Raw genomic sequence first — 25,147 nt, 5'->3', positions numbered from 1 at the left:
AATCTCGAGAGACTCAACCAATCACACTAAGCCCAAAAAGGTAGATAACTTTTGCTGATCATAACTCCTTATGATTCTCCTCCTGTTCGGCCTCCAAACCACCATGGCCTCAAGGGACTCGACTAACCATAAGGTTCGGTTAAGTCATCACCGTCGTTACAAGATGAGTCTAATTCGATGATGCCCTCGAGGGACTCGACCAAGTATACCACGTCCTCAAGTCACCGGTGACATCTCTATGTTGTAAGCAAGATATCAAATCGTGATATAGGTGAGCCTCGAGGGACTCAACCAACTCAACCTACATCGAGAATCAATTTCTCCCTATAACTATGGAAGGCCACGTGAGTCAATCTAATTGCCTTACGTTTATTGACTTAATGTTATCGAGAGAGAGAATTTTGATTCGATCTCCTATAACGTGTCATACATATACATATTTAGTGATCATGGACCATAGCCTAATGTGATCAAGCCTGAGCTAGTGGGCCCAATCACTCACATCACGATCTATATGTACATCGACACATCTTCATGCCCTATGATCATCCATCTCGTTCTTGTCAGTTTCATCAACATCTTGACGAATCTCCATGCATCGCGATCGTCCATCTTAGCCTCATGGGTCCCACTATCGCCTCCACGCTCCTGTTGTGCCTCCTCATGTAATTATAACATAATCACAAGCACGCAGGCCTGACAATAATTGAAAAAAATAGACTTGTAGGCCTTTAATAATAATAATAATAATAATAATCACATCACATACATATATTGCATCACATGGTCCATTATCATCTGTCCACATCATAAATCACATGTACATATCACATTATAGGACTACTAGATAAATAATAATAGTTAATTAAACTTTTTAATTAACTAATAATATTTTTTAAAAATTTGAGATATATAGGGAATTTTCTGAATTATGAAGGGTATTTAGGTAATTTAGATAGAAAGGATAGACCTCAAAATTTCTAAAATTCAGAAGGGCAAAACTATTTTGTCCAAAAACCTAATTCGCTTCTCTGCCCGTGGGCGACGTTGCCCTCGTAGGTGTGCCCCTGCGGGCGACACCACACCTACGGGCGAGCATCGGTGTGGGCAACTCACCCGCAAGCATCGCCATTATTGCTGCCCTTTCTCAGATGGCCAAGGCTGCAAGCAGCCTTTGGCCATACCGCAAGGGCAACAAGGGCAGCAATAGTTACTACCCTTTCTCGCCTTTGTGTCAATGATTTTTACGTCTAAAAGCCTTTCTAAAACACAACACACACAATTTAAGATTCAATTTCCGCATGAACAACCTAGCTCTAATACTACTGTAGGGAAATCTAGGGGCAACATCACACACATAGCGGAGGAATAAAAAGAAAAATCCCAGATTTTCATAAAAAGGTATCATCGTCATGCGAAGATTGGTATGGAAAAACCCGTGAAAATGAAAACCACGTATGAGATAGTTGTGTTACCTAGGGAGATCGTATATCCTTGAAATCCTACAGATCTGTGAGAGAGGATGAAGGAGGTTAACTATCCTCATCTTTAGCGGTGATCCACACGACAGGAGCTGCGAAGACACTTCTCAAATCACTACCCAAATCTCCACATGCCCCAAATAGGGGATGTTTGCCAAGGAGGAGAAAGGGAGAGGAGAATAGGAGGTGACAGCCAAAAAGGCCTAGCCTATGGCCCTTTGGTTCCCTCATATTTATAGAAGTCATCTATCAATTTAATCCTAATGGATCCTGCCTTATTGGGTATTGAATCACCATTCAACTACCCAAGCCTCTTGGATTAGTAGATCTCTACTCAATAATTTCTCACTAACTCTTATTGGATCTCATTTATAGGATCCAATAATTTAGGGGCTTATTGTATATCCAATAAGATAAGGGTTCTAACAAATATTTTATATTCGAACCTCTCCTCATTACAATGCTTACCATATGTGTGTGATCCTCTAGGCCCAATATTTAGCTGGCTGTGAGTCATATATATTAGAACTCCTTTTGGCTCAATGAATTATTATCTCCATAATAATTCACTAGACTTATCGACTACAAACGTACTAGTCCATTATGCCATAGCCCCCAAATGATACAGGGGAATCTAATCCTTTAGACCTATATGTCATTAGTTACCATGTACCTATAGTCCCTCATTTATCTAATATCTCAAAGACTGTATACTAGGCATAGTGCTATCAAGCCCATATGGTTTTTGTTGAATCTAGGATTTTGATGATGAAACCAATTAATATGTGTTTATGCTTTAATCTACGTGACGCAGGATGCTTCGATCAGGATGAGATAATTATAGTAGGAAAATCATGTTGTGTCGGAGGAACATGTCAGAAGATTGGACGTCGGGCCGGTGGATCGGTCGACGTATCGACAGAAGGCTTCGGGCCAAGAAGAGCGGGTATTGCGCCAAGGATATCGGAGTTGCGGAGTCAACTAGCCGATTAGACAATAAGTCGCAAGAGAGGACGATGTGCCAAAGAATCGGACGAAGCATCGAGGGACCAATGACATGCCGGATAACTTTATTAATTGCTTAGGAGTAATTGTCTAGATCAAACTTTTGTTTTACATGTGCAAGATTAATTACGATAGCTTGAAGACATAAAGCAAGTCTACCGGAGTCAAGTTTGATGGGTGTTCGAGAGTCCGAAGATTCGTCGGAGATGCTGCCAGAACTAACCGAGAAGAAATCGGGGACTTGTCGGAGTTTTCGGAAGTCCACCGAAGAGATCATCGGAGGTTCGCGGAGATCACTGAGAAGGCTCGGCTACTCGCTGAACTCGCCCCAAGATCGGGAGTCCAATGAAAGAAATCCAAGGGTGTATCAGAAGTTCGCTGGAAGATCACCGGAAAGCTCGCCGGAAGGAGACTCGACGTTTGCCGGTTGAAAACTTGCTTAGGACTATGTTTTCAATTATGTAGTTTGCATGTAATTATGGTTAGGATTAAGGGATAATTTATATCTTGGTTAGGGGCCAATTGGGCCCGATATTACCTAATTTGGGCTAGATTTGAAGCTTATCTAGTGACCCGTAGGACCGGGCGGTGGCACCGCCCAAAACCCAAGGATCGGGCGGTGGTACCACAGGACTGGGCGGTGGCACCACCCAGTACCCGAGAGGTCTGGCAGTGGCACCGTCGGACTGGGCAATGGCAATGCCAGTACACTATCAGTGTCAGACATTGACAGGCGGTGGCACCGCCAGTACACTGTCAGTGTCAGACACTGATAGGCGGTGGTATCGCCAGTACACTGTCAGTGTCAGACACTGACAGGTGGTGGCATCGCTAGCATTGGGAACCCAAGAGAATTCAAAATTTGGAGCCCAAATTTAAATCCTCTTGGGGCCTATAAATACCCCTCAATTCTTAGTAGAGAATACAACCTTTTGAGAAGCAATAGATTGAGATAAAAGCATTAGCAAAGCCTTTAGCAAGTCTTGTTTTCAATTGCTTGAGTGTTCACCTCCTTCTTTCTCGTTGAAAATTTATAAGAGTGTGAACCACTATAAAAGGTTGTAAGAGAGGTATTTGTCCTTCCCCTTCAAAGTGATTTGCTAGTGGAAGTTGGGAGCCTCTTCGAAGAAGGCTTCGCAAGTGGATGTAGGTCATTTTGACCGAACTACTTTAAATTTGTGTGTTCCTTGAATGTGTAAGTTCTTACTTTCCTAAAATTGTTATTTACACTACTGCTAGCTTTCGATTTTTATCTACTCAAGTTACTATCGAAACGAAATCTCCTCGTATTTACGAATTCATTTTTAAACTTACAAGTTTTAATCCGCTACACTAATTCACCCCGCCTCTCTTAGTGCCACTCCGATCCTAACAATTGGTATTAGAGCCATGGTTTTCTACTTTGGTTTAACACCCAAATAGAAATGGCTCTTTACGGCTTTCAAGAGGGTCGTCCTCCTTTTTTCAATGGAACGGACTACACTTATTGGAAAACTCGAATGAGAGTTTTCTTACTTTCGTTGAATCTCGAGCTTTGGAATATTGTTGAAAATGGATTTCAAAAATCTTCTCTTCCGATTAGCGAATGGGATGCATCGGAGAAGAAAGTTTTTGCTTTAAACGCAAAGGCCATGAATGCCTTATATTGTACACTTGACAAAAATGAATTTAATCACGTTTCGATTTGTGATTCGGCTTTTGATATTTGGAGAACTCTTGAGGTCACTCATGAAGGCACTAGCCGAGTGAAAGAGTCCAAAATTAACATTCTTGTGCACTCTTATGAACTTTTTCGAATGAAACCAAGTGAGTCCATCGGAGACATGTACACCCGTTTCACGGATGTCATCAATGGACTCAAAATTCTTGGTAAAAGTTTTTCTAACTTTGAACTAATAACTAAAATCTTAAGATCCCTTCTAAAAAGTTGGGATCAAAAAATTATGACCATTCAAGAGGCCAAGGACCTTAAAATATTTCCACTCGAAGAACTAATTGGGTCTTTAATGACCTACGAAATGAACAATGTGACAAAAAAGGAACTCGAGAACAACCTTCCAAAGGACAGGAAGGATTTGGGACATAGAACGCCTGAAGACCACTCGAGCATAAGCTCAAGTGACGGTGAACTTAAACTACAAATGAAACAAAAATTAAAAAGCAAAAAGAATGGAACTATTTGCTTTGAACGTAAGAAGAATAAAAATTTAGATGAATTGAGCTCCTCCGAAGACGAGGAGAAAATCAAGAAAGGCAAGGTGGCAAACTACGCCTCAACAGCATTCAATGATGAGATAATCGAAACCCCCTTAATTTATTTTGAAATTACTTGATGTCTTCCATGATGTATTTTATTTTTTTTAAATAATTATTTTTCTTGAAAATTTTATGTTTTATGTTAATGGAATAAAATGTTAGATTTAAATCTAATGATCATATGTATGTTTTTCTTAAGAAGAAAGAAATGTGTATCTTGATGATTTCTGATTTTGACTGATGTCTTAATGAAAATATTAAGAAGTTTAATATCATGCTTAATGATGATGCATGGCTTTTGTATGGAAAACTAAGTATGAAAAGATAGATTCACCTAAAAAGAAAAATGCATGACTACAACAAATAACAAAATGATTTTGGTTGAAAATACCTTACGCTCAATGAAACCATGATTGATAAATATTCTTTATGTTTAATTATTTCTTTGCCTTATATGTCCTATCATGATGAATATTTTGAAAATAAATGAAATCATGCTTATCATTCTAGTATTTTTGAAAATAATCATGAAAATTATATGTTTATGATAAATAAAATAATTTTGATTAAAAATGCCTTATGAAATATTATATCATGCCTAATAAATTTATTTTTTTTGAAACTATGCATGATGATGTTGAGTTTTGGGTAATTTATAGTTTATTGATTTTGATGATTTCCATAATGATCTATTATGATTTATGGATTATCGATTTATACCATGATAAAGTGGCTTTAAAAATAATGCATATTTTGATTTGAGATAAATGAAACAGGCATGCTTGACGATTGATGATTGACAATTGACGATTCACGATTCACGATAATAAGAGTGGCTATTACACATAAATGAAATAGTGTTATGCTTGACGATTGTATACTTAATGATGCATAAAGTTATAATGAAAATATTAAAATTTTTATACCATGATTTGATGACTTTATGCATGAGATTTTAAAGTAATACACAATGATTTTTGTAATTTATTAGTCTTGATGGTTTTATGATAAAATTCATTTTTTGATCCTAAACGATGATGCATGTTTGAAAAGCATGTTAACATGAAATCAATCACTTAAAATGAAACACTTAAAAAAAAGGGAGAAAATCTATTATCAATAAAATCATGAATATACTTATGTTATGAATTTTGTGAACCATAAAAATGATTTTGATAATTTGAATTTGAAATGAGTTTTATCAAAATCATGATCTTGATTTTTTGGAATAACATGAGATTTCCTTTTATGATCATTTTGCTTATTTAAAAGGAGATTTATCGAAATGATTCATAGAATTTTAGATTCATGACTTGATCCTTCATTTGTTTATAAGACGGTTGAAATCTTTATACCTTTGAATTCTTCCATTCTCCTTTCAATTTTTGAATTCATGCATGTTATATGTTGAAGATTTAAAATCATGTTTTGATATCATGCATACCCAAGAAATATTGATTTAACAAATTGAATGATTTGAAAATGAATGATAATTTTTCTTGAATGTAACTTGTGATATTCTTTATGAATCATCATCTTGATTTCTCGATATTCGATACATGAAATTTTATTGTGAATCAAGATCTTGTTATTTGAACTCCCATATTTTTTCTTATTGTTTACTAAAGAAGAAAATTTTCGAAATGAATCATGATTTTTTTTGGAATTATAATTTTTATGATAATTATAAATCATCATAAAGAATTTCAAAAATCATGATTCATAAAGAATTGAGAGATTAAAAAATTATCTATGTTTTTCTTTTTATGAATCTCTTGAAAATGATTTTGATTTGATGATTTGAATTTGAATAAGACTCATCTTGATTTTTCGAAATTTATAACTTAAGACTTCTTATCTAAGAATCAAGGTACTATAATATTTGATCTCCTACATTTCTTTTTGATATTTATAAAAATAAAGGAGATCTGTTGAAATAAATCATATCTTTTGGTATTCAAATGGTCTTATCTTTGATGATATGATTTCTTTGTATCTATGATACAAATGCCTTGATATGATTGAATCACTGTTATAAAAGAAAAAGTAAATTGTTAGCTTGCTAATTGCAAAAATATACGCTAACTTGAATGATAAAATATGAGATTGTCTATAGTGCAAATTTATTGTTATCATGATGTGTAGATTGAAATAATGATTAGAATATTGATGTAATTATAAATGATGATTTGGTATTATACATAAAATACTCTTGATATTATTTTGATGCATACAAATGAAAAGTTATGAACATGCATGGTAGGATATAATTTGATTAAATTGATACCATCAAACATTTATGATTTGCAATGATGCATGCAATTGCTTTTTATTGTAATGATATATGCATATAATGTGTATTATGAATGCTCTAAATGATGAATGCTTGGTATCATGATCAAAATATTAATAAATGCTATGATTTATTACCAAAATGATGTATCATATATGATATGCCCATAGTGATTAATTTATTTGTATAATGCATGAACTAAGGATACAAATGTAAAGTTTTGAAGTTGTGCATATTTTAATTTGAAAACATAATGATACACAAATAAGATTGATACTTACCTTTGTCATGATTTAGAAATTGATGTAAAGGGTCTTCCCTTCTTTTTGACAATGACAAAGGGGGAGATAGCTAGCTTGCACAAGACAAGAGAAGTGAAAATTACAAATGTACATATCGCAAAAAGGGGCAAAACTTATTAGTTTGCTCAACTCAAAAGCAAGAAATGCTATCTTGTAATCTTAAGCAAAAGTGCTATCTTGCAAATCTCAAAGAAGTAATATGTGTCAAATTACATATTTTGAAAATAGGCAAAATAGTTTATCTTGCACATCTTTTTGCTAACTTTTTATGTGTAAAAGTTGATAACTTGCATACTATAAATTTGCATACCAAATGTGCAATCTTGCCTATCTCAAGAAGCAAAACATGCTAACTTGCACATCTAGCAAACTTGCGTATTTCAAGAAGTAAGGGATGCTTTCTTGAACATCTCAAAACTGCTAGCTTGCATGTTCTAAAAGTGTTATAAAATTTGCTAGCTTGTATGTTGTAGTAATTGCTATCATACTATCTTGCATATCGATGATAATAGCAAAATTGCATGATGATAAAACTAGGAGATTATATTAATTATGCAATGTGTTGAACTTGGATATTTCAAAAACTTGCAACTTGCACATTGCAATAGGAAGCAAGAATCATGAGCTTACACAAGAAAGCTATCTTGTATTTGCTTTCGAAATTTTTGCTAGCTTTCATGTAGCAAAACTTGCATATCATAAAAATTGCTAACTTGTAGTCTAAAGAGAAGCAAACACAAACATGCTAAACTTGCACATCTTTAATTGCTAGATTGCATGATGATAAATTTTGATACTATGTTTTTCATGCAATAAGTTGAATTCATATCTCTCAAACACATAGAAAGTGACACTTCTCCTTTTTGTTGATGACAAAAGGGGAGAAGTATGATCATGTTATGCATGATGAATATTTGCAATGACTTGAATTCGGCTTGAATTCAAGGTTCTATCAATATGGTATATTGATAGGGGGAGTTTGTTTAAACTCCGGGAGTTAAGGTTAACTCCGTCGTCGATTGGTTGTCATCATCAAAAAGGGGGAGATTGTTGAATCTCGGATTTTGATGATGAAACCAATCAATATGTGTTTATGTTTTAATCTGCATGACGTAGGATGCTTCGATCAGGATGAGACAATTATAGCAGGAAAATCATGTTGTGCCGGAGGAACATGTCAGAAGATTGGATGTCGGGCCGGTGGATCGGTCGACATATCGATAGAAGGCTTCGGGCCATGGATTCGGGCATCGGGCCAAGAAGAGCGGGTATTGCGCCAAGGATATCGGAGTTGCAGAGTCAACTGGCCGATTGGGCAATAGGCCGCAAGAGAGGACGATGCACCGAAGAATTGGACGAAGGGTCGAGGGACCAATGACATGCCGGACAACTTGATTAATTGCTTAGGAGTAATGTCTAGATCAAACTTTTGTTTTACATGTGCAGGATTAACTACGATAGCTTGAAGACATAAAGCAAGTCTATCGGAGTCAAGTTCGATGGGTGTTCAAGAGTCCGAAGATTCGTCGGAGCTACTGCCGGAACCAACCGAGAAGAAATCGGGGACTTGTCAGAGTTTTCGGAAGTCCGCCAAAGAGATCATTGGAGGTTTGCGGAGATCACCGAGAAGGCTCTATTACTCGCTGAACTCGCCACAAGATCGGGAGCCTACTAGGAGTCTACCGGAAGAAATCCGAGGGTGTATCGGAAGTCCGCCGAAAGATCACCGGAAAGCTCGCCGGAAGGAGACTCGACGTTTGCCGGTTGAAAACTTGCTTAGGACTATGTTTTTAATTATGTAGTTTGCATGTAATTAGGGTTAGGATTAAGGGATAATCCTATATCCTAGTTAGGGGCCAACTAGGCCCGATATTACCTAGTTTGGGCCAGATTTGAAGTCCATCTAGTGACCCGTAGGACCGGGCAGTGGAACCGCTGGACTGGGCGGTAGCACTGCCCAAAACCCAAGGATCGGGCGGTGGTACCGTCGAACTAGGCAGTGGCACCGCCTAGCACCCGAGAGGTCCAGCGGTGGTACCGTCGGATTGGGCGGTGGCATCGCCAGTACACTGCCAATGTCAGACACTGACAGGTGGTGGCACCACCAATACACTGTCAGTGTCAGACATTGACAGGCGGTGGCACCGCCAGCATTGGGAACCCAAGAGAATTCAAAATTTGGAGTCTAAATTTGAATCCTCTTGGGGCCTATAAATACCCCTCAATTCTTAATAGAGAATACAACCTTTTGAGAAGCAATAGATTAAGATAAAAACTTTAACAAAGCCTTTAGCAAGTCTTGTTTTCAATTGCTTGAGTGTTCACCTCCTTCTTTCTCATTGAAAATTTGTAAGAGTGTGAACCACTGTAAAAGGTTGTAAGAGGAGTATTTGTCCTTCCCCTTTAAAATGATTTGCTAGTGGAAGTTGGGAGCCTCTTCGGAGAAGGCTTCGCAAGTGGATGTTGGTCATTTTGACCGAACCATTTTAAATTGGTGTGTTCCTTGAATGTGTGAGTTCTTACTTTCCTGAAATTGTTATTTATACTACTGCTAGCTTTCGGTTTTCATCTACTCAAGTTACTATCGAAACGAAATCTCCTCATATTTACGAATTCGTTTTTAAACTTACAAGTTTTAATCCGCTGCACTAATTCACCCCGCCCCTCCCCCCCCCCCCCCCTCCCCTCCTCTTATTGCCACTCCGATCCTAACAGTTTTTACTCGAGTCTTACTCTAATCAGATTCACCTAGAGAACTATCTCTCTCAATTTGAATGACCCTGGTTAGGGATTTATCTGATTGAAAACACATGGGATATTTCTCTTATGACACCGAGAGTAGATAATCATCTATCGATACTTAATAGCCCTCGTAAAGTTGGCTGCCACTCCCGATAACCAGTTATACTATATCTGAAACTTTCAAACATATAAGTTTGGTATCAAAGACTAGAGTACTCATATAGGACATCTTTTGTGTCTTAAGTCTAAGGACCAGATACATCATTAAGATAACAGAATCATTGTTTGACAATAAGATATTATCAATCATCCAACATCCCATGAGTGGATCGATCAGTATACTTCTCCAATGAGCACTTGCATTGTATCCCTAGTGTCCCCACTTGAGCAACTATGAGACCAACCGCCTCCATCATATGGATGGGTATACAATAAACGCACTAGTCTATTCGATCATCTTGATGTCTCTCTTGAGTGATCTATGATCAGGATTATTTAGGATTTGTGTTTAAAGGTGAATCGGTTTCATTATTGTGATCTCATCACGATCCAATTCTTATTGCACAGATCTATGTACATCACTATATATATATATATATATATATATATATATATATATATATATATATATATATATATATATATATATATATATATATATATATATATATATATATACATCAAGCAATATAAAGTAAGAAAATATTATAATAATAATAATAAATAAAAATAATGCATACCATGTCACACGTACCATCACTCATGTAATTAGCTTACAGGGCACCTATGACTAGCAGCATCTATTGATCGTAAAAAAAGAGACACGGATGTGAGGCGATAGATAATAGAGCCATGAGCATAGTTGTGCTATGGTATTGTAGAGGCAAGACTTCCATAGAGTCATCAATCCTTTGCTCTTATGGAGGGAGAGTACTTGGTCAGAAAATGGATTGAGGAGGTGAAGAATACAGAGACAAGCTTCAAGTATTTAAACAAGGTTGAAGGACAAAGGCTAGAGAACTTCGTAAGACCACTGTCAACGAGCTTCTTATCAAAATAGCTAAAAGTGGAGGACTTCGGGTCGATGCAATAGTGCTTGACCAAGAAATGAAGTAGGTGGAAGAGATAATAGAGAAGATGATACAATTCCAAATGCGACCAAAACTATTAGACACTTGCTCCAAGTTAGGATGAAATTTTACTAGTTTTGAGTAACACTTATTACATTCCAGAAGTTTGATGATAATAAGAATGTGAATCGTAGTAGCTAACTCAATGCAAGGAGTGTAAACACTTATAGTGACTTAGAAGTATGAGCAAAGAGCAGGTGAAGGTTAGTAACTAGTTCGATGCACGAAGCATAACCCTCGAAGAGGTAGACAAAGTTGAGTAACCTTTGCCTTTTAACTCTTAAGAGAATGAGTGAAACTAAGTACCTCAATTATCTTATTTATCTAATAGAGGAGCTCTATATAGGTTATCAAATACCCTTTGAAGAAATTTAGTAGAAAACAACGGTTGTCAAATCCTTACCAATGGTGATTGTTACTATTGAGAGTAGACTATTTGCTTCATTTCCCAATAGAATGCCAATCGAAAGCCTAAGTAATTCAAACTTACTTGGAGGTGATAACTAAGTAGAAGAGGAATTGATGGATAAATTTTACGGAGGAAAGAGCCTAAATACTTAAAAGCCTACGAGATAATGCTTATTAAAGCTCTAATAAGCATCCACCCAATTCAAGCAACATGAGACGTTTAATAGAATGATACATAATAAGAAATATCATTTCCTTCAATTAAAGGATTTACAAGAATCAACAAAGATTAACATAACTCAGTCGACCCCACACTAGAGTTAGAGTCATTTGCGAGTTGAACCAGCGTGGTGGATCAAAGTTTGACTGCTCAACAATAGCAACAAAGTGCAGTTGGAAGCCAAGAGGCACATTCCAATTTGAGTAAAAGATTGAAGATTCAATTAGGAGATGTAGCTTTCATAAAGGCTTTGACGAGGATATCGAAGAAATAAGTGAGAGAGAATGTCATAGATAAAGCTATAGACAAGGTGTTCGATATAATGCTCGTGTACCTCCATGTTTTTTTTATTTTGTTCATGCTTTGTATAGCATGTAGAGGGCTTACAATAGGTTTGACAGCCCTATTTTAATTGGCTTTTATAGTCGTTTTAGACTTGTAAACACATGTTGTGTGCAATTATTGTGTAGAGGCAAAACTATCCAAAAATAAATTATTCAAGTAACCATTTTCAAGGTTTTCTAGGTCCACGGAGTGGTGTAGAGTGTCAACTAGTATAGCATCTAAGAGCTACCCGCGTGGCATATGGCTAGATGAGCCTTTGGGGGTAGTGTCTAGGGTCAGTTTACTATCTTATTCCACAGTAGTGTCATGTGGGCACTTATTGTAATTTTTTGTCACGATGGATTATCTTAGACCCTTTATAGCATGATCGTTTAGTGTCATGTGGATTCTGAGTTAAATGTTTTTTCTAACCCGTTTTTCTTTTATAGATCCTTAAGATACCATAAAAAGTCTCGGGGAGGTTAACCTTTTACGAACGAACATGCAAAAGTGATGCATGACAGGGGCAAAATTAGCTAAATCTGTAATAGATCGATAATGAAAAATCTTATTGAGGTAGCTCCGATATGAGCAACTGAGGGGGCTTTGCACAAGGGCGTCTGGTGTCTTCTTGGATCTCCATACATATTCTCCAAAAGAAGACCATATAATAGCAATAGTCTTCGTCCATGTTTTAGAAGGGGAGTAAATGAGCCAGGGAGAAGCAACCCCCCGTTTCATCAAAATACTATGATGATGAGTTCTAAGATATAGCACGAACACGAAAGAGTAAGATCAGAAAGAAAGAAATGAATCAAAATGTAGTTCAAAGTTTTCAAGCCTGATATGACTTGAAGAAATGTCCACACATGATGCAATGCATGTTCACACATGACTTGAAGAAAGTGTGTATGTTCTTTGATGGCAATAGAACATACACACTTTTTTGTCTGAGTCATCCTCGTAAACAGCTCTGTACAAAAATAAGTACAACCAAACAGCAGATGAAATTTGATTAAGCATGTAATTCTGTTTCGTTCAAACAAGAAATCTCCACATTTGATGATGCAATGCATAAGTCCTGTTTGGCAATAGAACAAACATCTTATTTTGAGCCATCCTTGTAAATTACACAGCTTTCCATAAACTTGATAAGTACATTCAAACAGTAGATAAAATTAGATTTAAGCACTGACTGCACGTAATTCTGTATCATTCTGACTGGAAAAAAACAGTAGTGAAAAATTAAAACCAACAATGGACCCTCATCACAGTATAAACAGCTCTCTCAATCTGTGGTTGTACATTTAAATAAGGGATTAATTTTTATATATGTTGAAATCCAGCATCCATATTGAATAATAGAGACGATACGGAACAGAGTTTATCAAGCAAATGAACCTGAGATTAGATTGGCTCGTCCTTTGAAAACCCAAAGCCATTTAGCCAGAGAATCCTTCTATGTAGAAGAATCCCTTCATATTCATCATCTTGATATTACTACTCCAAGCAATTTACCAACCTTAGCTGTGCTGAACTTCTGAAACCAAACCTCTACATAGTTAATCAAACAAACCATACCTCGCTTGCCAGCTAGGCCTGATCTCCTTTTCATGTAATAAAGATAGCTGGATAGGAGATAACAGCAAACAGCTTCATGCTAGATTTTCTTACGAGGACTTCTGTTTTGTTGAGATATACATCCTATACCAGAGGCTACTTGTGCTGTAACTTTTATGGAAACACCTATGAGTATCAATACACAAGGGTTAGTTGATCAATCCGGAAACTCTCAGTCCCTTAGAGATCTGCAAGATTAAGTATCACAGAAGTGTTAAAATTCACTTCTCATGAGTAATTCTACTAATGGATTATGAAATACAAATGATTATGGGAATTCAAAAGCGACCATGACATATAGGACCACCATAATAATAAAAAAGGATTATCAAATGTACTGTTGTGCAAACTTAGGCAAACAACCAAAAATATTAAGAACACATGCCTAGAAGATCTCATGGTTACATTGGTACATACACCAAACTAGCTCTTTGTGGTAGCTTCTGAAAAAACACTTATATACTGCTAATTATGAAAGTTTAGTTTTGATGTAATGACATCTTGTTTGAGAACCAATTTTGATTATTACGGATCACCTAGATTGGAACATAAGACAGAACAAAGTTTGCTGCCTAACTAGGTATAAAATCCAAAAAAAAAAAGAACATCTTTCATGTGCACCTTCTAACTATGCAGGTTGTTGATCATTCCCTTCAAGCGCCTAGCTTTCTGTTCCTGCTGTTTGTCAATCTGCAAGGTTGCTACCTCTTTCTCAAGTGCAGCCTTTTCTCTACGCAGTTTCTTTGTTTCTACCTCCATTGCTTTTGTCAACGTATCAATTTTCCTTGAGAGCATCTGCATCAATTTCCTCTTTCAGTAATTTCTGATGCAGATTCAGGTAAAACAAGTTCAATAGAAAATAGTCTGCCAAAGAAATATAGCAAACCTCAAGAAGGGCATACCTCTGTAGAATTATCCTTGTCCTTCAAACATTGATCCTTCTCATGCAATGATTTCCTTAAAGTGAGTACCTCTTTCTGCAGAATATCATAAAATAAGACTGAAACATAATCATCCCTAACATCATCCATGGCATGTGATGGCTTGCCACTGCTGAGCTCCTCCATCAATGCACCAGTAGCAGAAAGCTGTTCGATATCCTTTTCCAAAGAATCATGGACATAAGTGTCTTCAGATGACTTTGATCTGTAATCATCTACATCAATCACCCTGCCTCCATCAAAAGATTTAGATGCTCCCTTGGCATGCTTTAGCAGTGTGCTGGAAGGACTAGAAATTGTTGAAGATTTCCCAATTGGAGCAAATGGTTTTCGTGATCCTGTTCCACCTGATAGGGAACCTGAAGAAGTCTCAGACCCATTAATTGAACGGCTTCGACCCAAACCGATTGGACTGCTTCGTATGTCATATCGAATCCCTGATCGAAGTGATGATCTTAGTCCATCCTCTACAACCTTCAATCGGAGCTGCAGCCTTTCCTGAAAATTAACACAGATATAAGAAAAATGTTACTCATCAATCATATACATATCCCTTCACGACAAAAGACACCAGAGTGACTTGGGATGGAAGCATACTTTAAGTTGAGCCTCAGCCTTGGCAGCACGTTCTGCTATGGACAGCTTGTCACGGAGTTGTTGCATCTCTCCCTAAAGGAAACCACTAAATAAAACTGATAATTTAACATGTCAAAGACCAAGCTAGTTCACATAATCAAGATTTGCTTAATACCATAAGGACACGTCGCTCCTCAATCCACTGTTTGACTGGTATAACTTTGTCATTGGCATCCTTCCACTCATTTGCCATTACAAGAGCAGCTCGATTTTCTGCAACCATCGCACGAGATAAAGTCCTCTCAAGAGTTTTTTTCTCCCCCTGGAAATAGAAGAAACAGCATGACATCCTTAGGTTTAGTTCATTTTGTTTGCCAGGCAATGGAACCTTGAGTTCCTTTGATGTTAACAACATGAATGAGTTAATTTAAGAATGATAAATTGCATCCCAACCTTCAACTCATTAACTTGGCGCTGATAATCACGCACAGCATTTGCAGCTGCAGCCCCAGAAAGAAGAGCCTCTTCCAGTTCACGAACAGTCTGCCCCAGCTTCTCAACCTCTGCAACCTTCTGACGGTGCATTCTATCCAATATCTTATACTCTTCCTGGCATGTCATGACTGTCAGGTTTTATAACGTGAAAGAATAAATTATAGATTTTCCCTCTTCATTTCCATAATTGAAAGAGAAGCGGGGCAGCAGAAAAAGAAGAAAGAAAGCATTCACCTGATTTATTTCATTCTGTTTCATGAGCTCCTGGTTCTTGTTCTGTAGGTCATCGACGAGAGCAGCCTTGATCTTGGCAATCTGGACCTCTCTTTCTGCATCTAACAGAGCGGCTTCCTTGGTTTTTGTAAGTCTCTCTAAGGCCCTACTATCATCCTGCAGCTTGGAGATCTAAAAATTTTCATAGTAAAAGTCACAAGCTAATTTGATACCGTAACAGAAAGGGGAGAACATTTTTCAAGATACAACTAATGCTCCATGCTGAAAAGCACACCTCTTGCCTCAGGAGCTTAATTTCAGCTTCGAGTGGGAAAAGTATATCCTCTAAAGTAGGTAGCTCTTCATCCTTCTGAGCAGCATGAACTCGTCGAAGAGTGGCTTCGGCAGCAAATTGTGCTGCTAATGCTTCTTTCTTCTCTTCTGTGATCCTTTTGATCTCTAAATTCTGGGGGTTGAAATTAGATAATTAGATGAAATCTACAACCTTTTTGGTCACATCATCTGGATTAGGATGAAAGCAAAAAAGGCAAGAAAATTGGGAGCTTATTAGTGAAATACTACATCGAGCAGACCTTGTTTTCAAGAGCAACTTCTGATGCTTGGAACTTCTCCACCATCTTCTGAAGCTCTTCAGAAACCTATTATTGATAGTAAGTAAAATAATTTAATTCTGCAGTCATTAGCAACATATGACAGATACTGCAATTTGCAGTCTGTGATACTACCTCAGTGAGAGCCTTGTCCTTTGCACGTTCCATCAGTCTTAGGCCTTTGATCTCACTATAAGTTTCGAATAGCGCACGATCCTTGTCTGTAATGGAAGAAGAAAAATATGTCTTCATTTTGAGCAGCACAAATAACTAAAATAAAATACAATCAAATGAACATAATAGTTGAATCTTTGCTTGATCGTTATAGGACTGACATTTGTGCAGTGGTTTGTGAAAAGCCAGATCCTTCTTATCAGACATGAGAATACAATTCAAGGTGACCAACGCTATATTTTGGTGCAGAAGACTTAAAACTGGTTCAGCGGATCATGAGAGCAGTTTTCTTTCTTCTCCAGCAATACCAGTACAGGTGATCAAGGCTATAACTTTTGGTCTTCATCCTCAGAATTCTATTTGTCTCTTCACACCAGCAATGGCACTAGATTTAGGCATTGCTTAAATATCATTGTCCTTTATCCTTGAAGGAATCCTTCTAACACCGTTGCTCATGACATTTGATAATTTACTAGTAGAGTTTTGTATTAGCTAATCAAGTAAAAAAAGAAAAAGAAAATCCAGTTTTATGAAGGCAAAGATGGCATTATGAATTGGTCTCTATTTTGTCAGACCTAATGCATGCAGCCAATATTCATATATATGAATGTGCCTTTTGTTTTCTTTTCGTAAGGAAAGGTGGAAGATTCACCCTCTTTTCATCTGTGGCATGGAGTAGTGGGAAGAAAGAAAAGAAGAGCATGAGTTGCAGAGAAAGAGGATGATGTCCTAGAAACAACAATCACACCTTTGACCATGTTGTGAAGGCGATTGAGTTCGATCTTGACGGGATCGGAACCATGCAACAGACTGAGGAAATCGTCTTCGTCAAGGCTGGATTTTTTGGAGGGCTTCTTCTTGGCCGCCGACCTCATCATCTCGGCCGGCAGACCCAACGCCATATGCGAAGGGGAGGAGTCCACGGCGTCCTCCGACGATCCACACGCCAACCCTGCCGCCACACCACAATCCTCTTCGCCGCCGGTCTCCCCCATGATTCGGAATTGGCGTGGTGGGCGATCCGGCCGGAATTGGAACGGATGACAGAATCAGAATAAGATAGAGGAGGAAGGACTACCAATTAACCGGCGCCAGCGAATGGATGCTTCGATCTATTCTATGGCTATGCCGTAACCGACACAAATGGGTTCGTCCCCCCTGAGACGAAGAAGAAGAAGAAGCGGAGCAGCGGAAGGGAATCGAATTGATTGAAGAGAGTGTCAGTTTTGAGTGTATCTTTTTTCTAATAATATAATTATATAATAATCCTAATAATATTTAATAATAATAATAATAATAAAGGTTTTACATATCTATCCTTCAAATTTCAGAAATAATATATTTGTCCTTTAAATAGTATTATTATAAATTATAGAATTGAATATCTAAAATACTCTATTAATTTCATTAATTAGTTGATCTTTTACATTTTCTATGTTTTGAAGGGAAATTAGTGTCAAATTTAGTTTGAACATATCAGATGTTGGAGGGATGCACATATAATATAATTCTGCTCGATAACATATCAATTCCATCCCCAAAATAAAAAGAAAAAGATCACCATCTCCCACCGACGCCGCGTGTCATGGTTGGCTGGTCCATGCCGGTAGTTATTATTAATTATGTCATAATTCATTAATTTATTTATTACAGTAATCATTGCTACTCACTTTAAGTGAAGGTGGCCGAGGGACCCACCCATTGGGCCACGGAGTCAACGATGAGCTGTCTACGTACCGTCCGTATATCGACATCGCATCATCCGCCTCCAACGTGAGGCGGAGCGAACGGTGGTGATGTGGGAGGCACCAACAAAACTTTTCTTTTCCCTTTAATCTGAATTTATTATACAGTAAAGGTAAATAGATTTAAGAATTGATATATATTACGAGGAGAAGACGGGATCTGCAGCACGCATCACATCCTAATTAAATACACACACAAGGGGGTGGAGATAATAATTGAGACAGGCAAGCAAGTGATGAATGCAAAGCGGCAGTACTTCTTCGCGCCAATGCATGCGTGGGCATCGTTGTCACTCCTCGCTGTCGATGCCTGCTTGCTTCAGCTCCGCTCAGCTGCAGGTGGGTTGGTGGTGTGGATTCCGACCCTCTTCTTCCCCACCCATCTCTCACCTCTGGCTTTTGAGCTGTACCCAAGCTGTGCCATTCATTATATTATTACTGCAGGCCATGGGAGAGAGGAAAGGGAAGCCCATCCATGAAACAAGGAATAGGTCGAGCAGGTGCATGCAACACACGGGGTCCCTCGTCTTCGTCCCCACAGTTTTAGGGCAGGAGGAGACAGCGGTCGGTGAGAGGTCTCCTTCACCTAAATGTTAAAGTTCGATCCATCTCATCGAGTGATGAGGTCAACTTTTGATCGTCTATCCAACATAACATATGAGATTCGATTTCACCTCTTTTCTCTTTTCTAATATATGTGCCGCAAGTGCCTGATTATTGTTCATGTCGCAAACTCTTGGAAACATAACTTTTCTATTTCACCTTTGTTTTTTTTTTTTTTTCTCTCTTCTTGAATAACTCTATCGCAAAAGTTCTTTGGAACATCGGGGATTTCATAATACCACGAGCTCTTGGGAACATCTCCCTTTTTCCTCTTCTTGAATATCTAAGTCGTAGTCTCTCAGCAACACCACTAGCAACACTAATATTATATTTTTTTAATATAGATTTTATAAAATAAAAAAAAATTATATCCTCATGTTATACGATATCATGAATATATACTTTATATTTTTATAATGTTGATATAATGTTTATATTATATATGTGACCCACGAATATATACGAGAGTCGATCATAGCTTGTCAATACAAAAACTATTAACATAAAATTGTAAGTTATTATGCATAATAAATTTAATATCATAATTTGAAATCAAATATTCATAAATCAAAGAATAGTTGTGCATACCTTTGGATGTCACTAAAAATATCTTTATATGATTCGTAGAACATACTATAATTGAGAGTAAAGGATCTAAGATAAGTAAATATGATTCGTAGAACATACTATATATGATTCGTAAAACATACTATAGACTCGAGGGAGATGTAAATAAATCTATAATTGTATATCTTATTATGTTATCATATATATTATATATTATTGAGTTTATAAGTGAGAGTAAAGGATCTAAGATAAGTAGTTAGGAGAGTCCCTTGGTCATCTTATAAAAAATCTTATCATAATAGACTTTTTTTTATTAATCGATAACTATAATCAATATCGTATCTAATTAAATAAGATCACATAATTTAACTTTCTTGATTTATTAATTAATAAGATATAAAAATATAAAAAATAAAAATTTATTATATTTTTTTATCTAATCAGATTTTAAAAAATTAAAAAAATTATACATAACCATAATTTAAAATAAGCTAATAAATCTAATAAGTATAATAATACTCTATTAAGTTCGATTATTAATCCGAGTTAGTGGTTATACATTGTCAATGTCATACTTCCTTCTTTGTATCACAATATTGTTAGTCATTCATAATATATTTCATAATAATTTATATAATTTATATTATTAATAAAATTTTATTATCATATTCAACTATAATATACATACATATAAATATAAATAAGATAATAAAAATAAATAATTTTAATTAAATAAAAATAATAATAATGTTTACTTAAAGATGCATCTAACATATATTTTATGAACTTAAATAACTCTATCACAAGCTCTTGCGAACATGAGAGTTTTAGAATACCACAAGCTCTTGGGAACATTCTTTTTCTCTTCACCTCTTTCCACTTTTTAAATATTTGTGTCGTAGTCTCTCGAGAACACCACAAGAAACATTAATATTTTTTTATTTAATATATATTCATAAAATAAAAAAAATTTATCGTTTGTTATGAGATCATTTAGTGTTTACAAAAATTTATTTTTTTATATTTTATAGTATTGGTATAGTGTTTATATGTGTAACTCCTTAGTGTATACTTCAGCACATGAGTGACGGTGATAGTTTGCCCATACAAAAGAAAAACTTCTTCAACGCTAAAAGTCAAACAATGGCCTTATTTCTCTTTTTTAAAATATTTGTGTCATAAATTTTCAAAAATAACAAAGGTTTTATCATAGCTTTAGAAATGATTGAAACACCACAAGGAGCATGAATGTCATCTTTTATCAAATAAGATTTACAAAATATAGAGGATATTGGGATTTATCGAAGAAAAAAAGACTTTTATCTTTTTAATAAATTTAAATCATAATCAAGTATATTATTTAATAATTATATATATTTTTTAGGATTGTGGGAGCATTTAATAGGGAAAACCACAAAGTATAGGTTTACCTTTGTCCTTTTTTTTACTATTTAGACTTCAAAATTATGATCTTATCTTTGTTTTTTTATTTTTTTAATTATAAATCTACCCTTGCATTTATTGTTCTGGTGTGTTACCCCTCGGGTATGTTGGACTCTAACAACCTAAGAGTTCAGTTCATAGTGGACTTTAACGGCCCATAACTCCTCCCTTTTACTTTAAACCTAGATCTAATAAGGGTGTGTGATGGCTACAAATAATTGAGAGAAATACTATAACAATAAAGCATAAAACTATAACAATAGAGGTAGAAAACTGAAAACTATAACAATAAAGGTAGAAAACTATAGCAGGATTTAAAAAAGAGGAGAAAATGATAAAAAAAATAAGAGAAGGAAAAGGAAGAAGATAAGGACAATGCAAAGAGACTGTTCTCAATCATCCAAGCAGTATTCTCATCTCATGTTAGATCAGATCTACAATAGATTTTTGCTATGATTACTTGAGGAGAATTTGGATATTGTGTATAGTGACGTAATCATTGTATCTCAGTTATTCTTTTGAAATTATTGCTTGGGTTTTGGGCAAAAGACTTTGAGATTTGTATATTCATTATTCTTATAGTGGATTATCTTTAGTTTGCCCCGTAGTTTTTACTCTTCACGTTGGAGGGGTTTTCCATATAAATCTTAGTGTCATATTTGATTGTGATTCCCATTTAATTTCGTTGTGTGTTATGACTTGCTTGTATTTGTTCATATACAAAGTTTGTTCTTTATATCCCATTAATTGGTATTAGAGCAAGGTTTTGATGATTTAATTTTTTATATTTGAATGTAGAGGCTAGTAGTATTTCTCACATAATTAGCTTGAATGAAAATAATTGGATGATATGAAAATCAAGAATGGAAGATCTATTATATTACAAAGATTTGTATGAACCTTTACAGGGGGATAGTACAAAACCCACAACTATGACAAATGATGAGTAGAAGATGTTGGACCGAAAAACAGTCGGGTTTATTCGACAATGGCTCGATGATAGTGTCTTTCACTATGTTTCTACTAAAAGTTCTACATATTCTCTTTAGAAAAAGTTAAAAAGTCTCTATGAAAGAAAAGCAACTAGCAACAAAACTTTCTTGATCAAAAAACTTATAAACCTAAAATATAAAGATGGTGCCTATATTATTGAGCATTTGAATAAAATATAGAGTATCACTTACCGGTTATCCTTTATGAAAATGTCTCTTGATGATGAGTTGTAGGTATTATTACTTCTCAGTTCTTTGTTAGAAAGTTGTGAGACATTAGTGGTTTCCCTTAGTAATTCTATGTCAGTGGTGTTGTCACCATGAGTTAAGTAACAAATAATTTGTTGAATGAAGAGTTGAGAAGAAATAATTCAGCAATAATTTGTTGAATGATTCATAAGCACTTATCTTAGAGAACAGAGGAATGTCAAAGTCCAAAAATAGAAACAGTTCACGTATGGGTAGAAGTAAGTCAAGATCAATAAAAAAATATTGTTTACTATAACTATAGTGAGAAAGGGCATTATACGAACCAATACAAGCACCCTAAGAAGAGTAAGAAAAAGAAAAAGAAGTAGAGTCTAAAGAGTCAAAAGATAATACCACAAGACTGTTCTCAATTATGATGTTCTCAATCATCCAAGCAGTATTTTCATCTCAAGTTAGATCAGATCTACAGTAGATTTTTACTGTGATTACTTGAGGAGAATTTAGATATTGTGTGCAGTGACGTAATCCTTGTATCTCAGTTATTCTCTTGAAATTGTTGATTGGGTTTTTGGCAAAAGACTTTGAGATTTGTATATTCATTATTCTTATAGTGGATTATTTTTTGTTTGCCCCTTGGTTTTTACTCTTCACGTTGGAGGGATTTTTCATGTAAATCTTAGTATCCTATTTTATTGTGATTTCCATTTAATTCCGATGTGTGTTATGACATGCTTGTATTTGTTCATATGCAAAGTTTGTTTTTCTTTATATCACATTAATTGGTATCAGAGCAAGGTTTTGATGATTTAATTTTTTATATTTGAACGTGGAGGCCAGTAATATTTCTCGCATGATTAGCTTGAATGAAAATAATTGGATGATATGAAAATCAAGAATGAAAGATCTGTTATATTACAAAGATTTGTATAAACCTTTACAGGGGAATAGTGCAAAGCTCACAACTATGACAAATGATGAGTAGAAGATATTGGACTGAAAAACAGTCAGGTTTATTCGATAATGGCTTGATGATAGTGTCTTTCACCTCTACTGAAAGTTCTGCATATTCTTTTTAGAAAAAGTTGAAAAGTCTCTATTAAACAAAAAACAACTAGCAACAAAACTTTCTTGATCAGAAAACTTGTAAACCTAAAATATAAAAAATGTGCTTATATTGTTAAGTATTTGGATGAAATTAAAAGTATCACTAACCAGTTATTCTTTATGAAAATGTCTCTTGATGATGAGTTATAGGTATTGTTATTTCTCAATTCTTTGTTAGAAAGTTGGGAGACAATAGTGGTTTCCTTAAGTAATTCTGCATCAGTGGTGTTGTCACTATGAGTCAAGTAACAAGCAATTTGTTGAATGAGGAGTTGAGAAGAAAGAATTCAGTAACATCCCAGAATGATTCACAAGCACTTATCTCAGAGAACAGAGGAATGTCAAAGTCCAAGGATAGAAACAATTCACGCATGGGTAGAAGTAAGTCAAGATCAAGAAAAAATATTGTTTGCTATAACTATGGTGAGAAAGGGCATTATAAGAACTAATGCAAGTACCCTAAGAAGAGTAAGAAAAAGAAAAAGAAGTAGAGTCTAAAGAGTCAAAAGATAATACTACAACAACAATGCATGGTGGTGATTATTTGATTTTATTTTATTTTAATGATATATATTTTTTTTTTAATGTTAGGATCTTAAGTGGGTGATTAATACAAGTGCTTCTTATCATGCTACACTATAGAGGGAGTTTTTTGCTATCTACAGGTCTGGAAATTTTGGTGTTGTAGGCAACTATGGCACGGTAGACATCATTAGCATGGGTGATATCCACATAAAGATCAACCTTGGCTGCAAGTTAGCGCTTAAAGATGTGAGGCATGTGATTGACTTAAGGCTAAATTTAATTTCAATTAGAAGACTAGATGATGAAGACTATGATAGCAGATTTCACAAAGGGCAATGAAAGCTCAATAAGGATTCTCTTGTTATAGCTAGTGGAAAGAAATGTCACACCTTATATAGGTTGCAGGCTAAAGCTTATGTGAGCAGCTGAATACTATAAAGAAAGACTTCATGATGGAGTTGTGACATATGCGACTGGGATATATGAGCGAGAAGGGGCTGCAAGCTCTGTCCAAGGTATTACCAGACCTTAAAGGTACATATTTGAACCCTTATATTTATTGTTTGGCTAGTAAACAACATATAATTTCATTTGCTAGTTCTATTTTATCTAGAAAAATGCATGCCTTATACCGTGTTTATACAAATGTATGTGGTCCTTTAAGGACAAAAACTCATGGTGGATTTGTTAATGTTCCTAATATCAATGGTGCGCTTTATTTTGTCACTTTTATATATTATTTTTTTATGGAAAGTTTGGGCCTATGCTATAAAGACCAAAGATCAGGTTATTACTGTCTTCAAAGAGTTTCATGTTATAGTTGAAAGAGAGACAAAAAGACAATTGAAATGCATAAGATCATATAATGATAGTAAGTATATAGGATTGTTTAATAATTATTGCAAGTCACATGACAACCAACATGAGATGACAGTTTCTGGTACACCTCAACAAAATGCTATTACAGATAGGATGAACTGTACCATCATAGAAAAGATCATATATATGCTTTCACAGGCCAAGCTACCCAAAAAGTCTTTGGATGAGACTTTAAGGACTATAGTTGATGTGATTAACTTGTCACCATGCACAATCTTAGATGATGATGTTGTAGAGCATATATGGTCAGAAAAAAATATTTCCTATATGCATTTAAGAGTATTTGGT

The 25,147-nt window shown here is 35.6% G+C and overlaps 1 protein-coding gene across 2 annotated transcripts; it reads right to left on the bottom strand.

The window, feature by feature from the left end:
• Positions 1 to 13,149: 13,149 nt before the first annotated feature.
• On the bottom strand, positions 13,150 to 17,998 carry LOC135626366 (microtubule-associated protein 70-1-like). Of its 2 annotated transcripts, none has more exons than XM_065131600.1 (11): positions 17,540 to 17,998; positions 16,753 to 16,838; positions 16,600 to 16,665; positions 16,302 to 16,472; positions 16,028 to 16,198; positions 15,752 to 15,907; positions 15,474 to 15,620; positions 15,320 to 15,391; positions 14,684 to 15,220; positions 14,403 to 14,576; positions 13,150 to 13,907 (listed from the first exon to the last, which is right to left on the bottom strand). In XM_065131600.1, the coding sequence occupies exons 1-10, from the start codon at positions 17,784 to 17,786 to the stop codon at positions 14,406 to 14,408; spliced, it is 1,824 nt and encodes a 607-aa protein (XP_064987672.1). In that variant the 5' UTR covers positions 17,787 to 17,998; the 3' UTR covers positions 13,150 to 13,907; positions 14,403 to 14,405. The 2 variants fall into 2 exon arrangements, with proteins under 2 accessions (XP_064987672.1, XP_064987670.1); XM_065131598.1 differs by having other exon boundaries at positions 13,832 to 13,969; positions 17,540 to 17,931.
• Between the last annotated feature and the right edge of the window lie 7,149 nt (positions 17,999 to 25,147).

Source organism: Musa acuminata, chromosome BXJ2-11 (assembly GCF_036884655.1).
Source record: "Musa acuminata AAA Group cultivar baxijiao chromosome BXJ2-11, Cavendish_Baxijiao_AAA, whole genome shotgun sequence".
NCBI classification, from domain to species: domain Eukaryota; kingdom Viridiplantae; phylum Streptophyta; class Magnoliopsida; order Zingiberales; family Musaceae; genus Musa; species Musa acuminata.
This window is presented reverse-complemented; position numbering and strand designations above follow the sequence as displayed.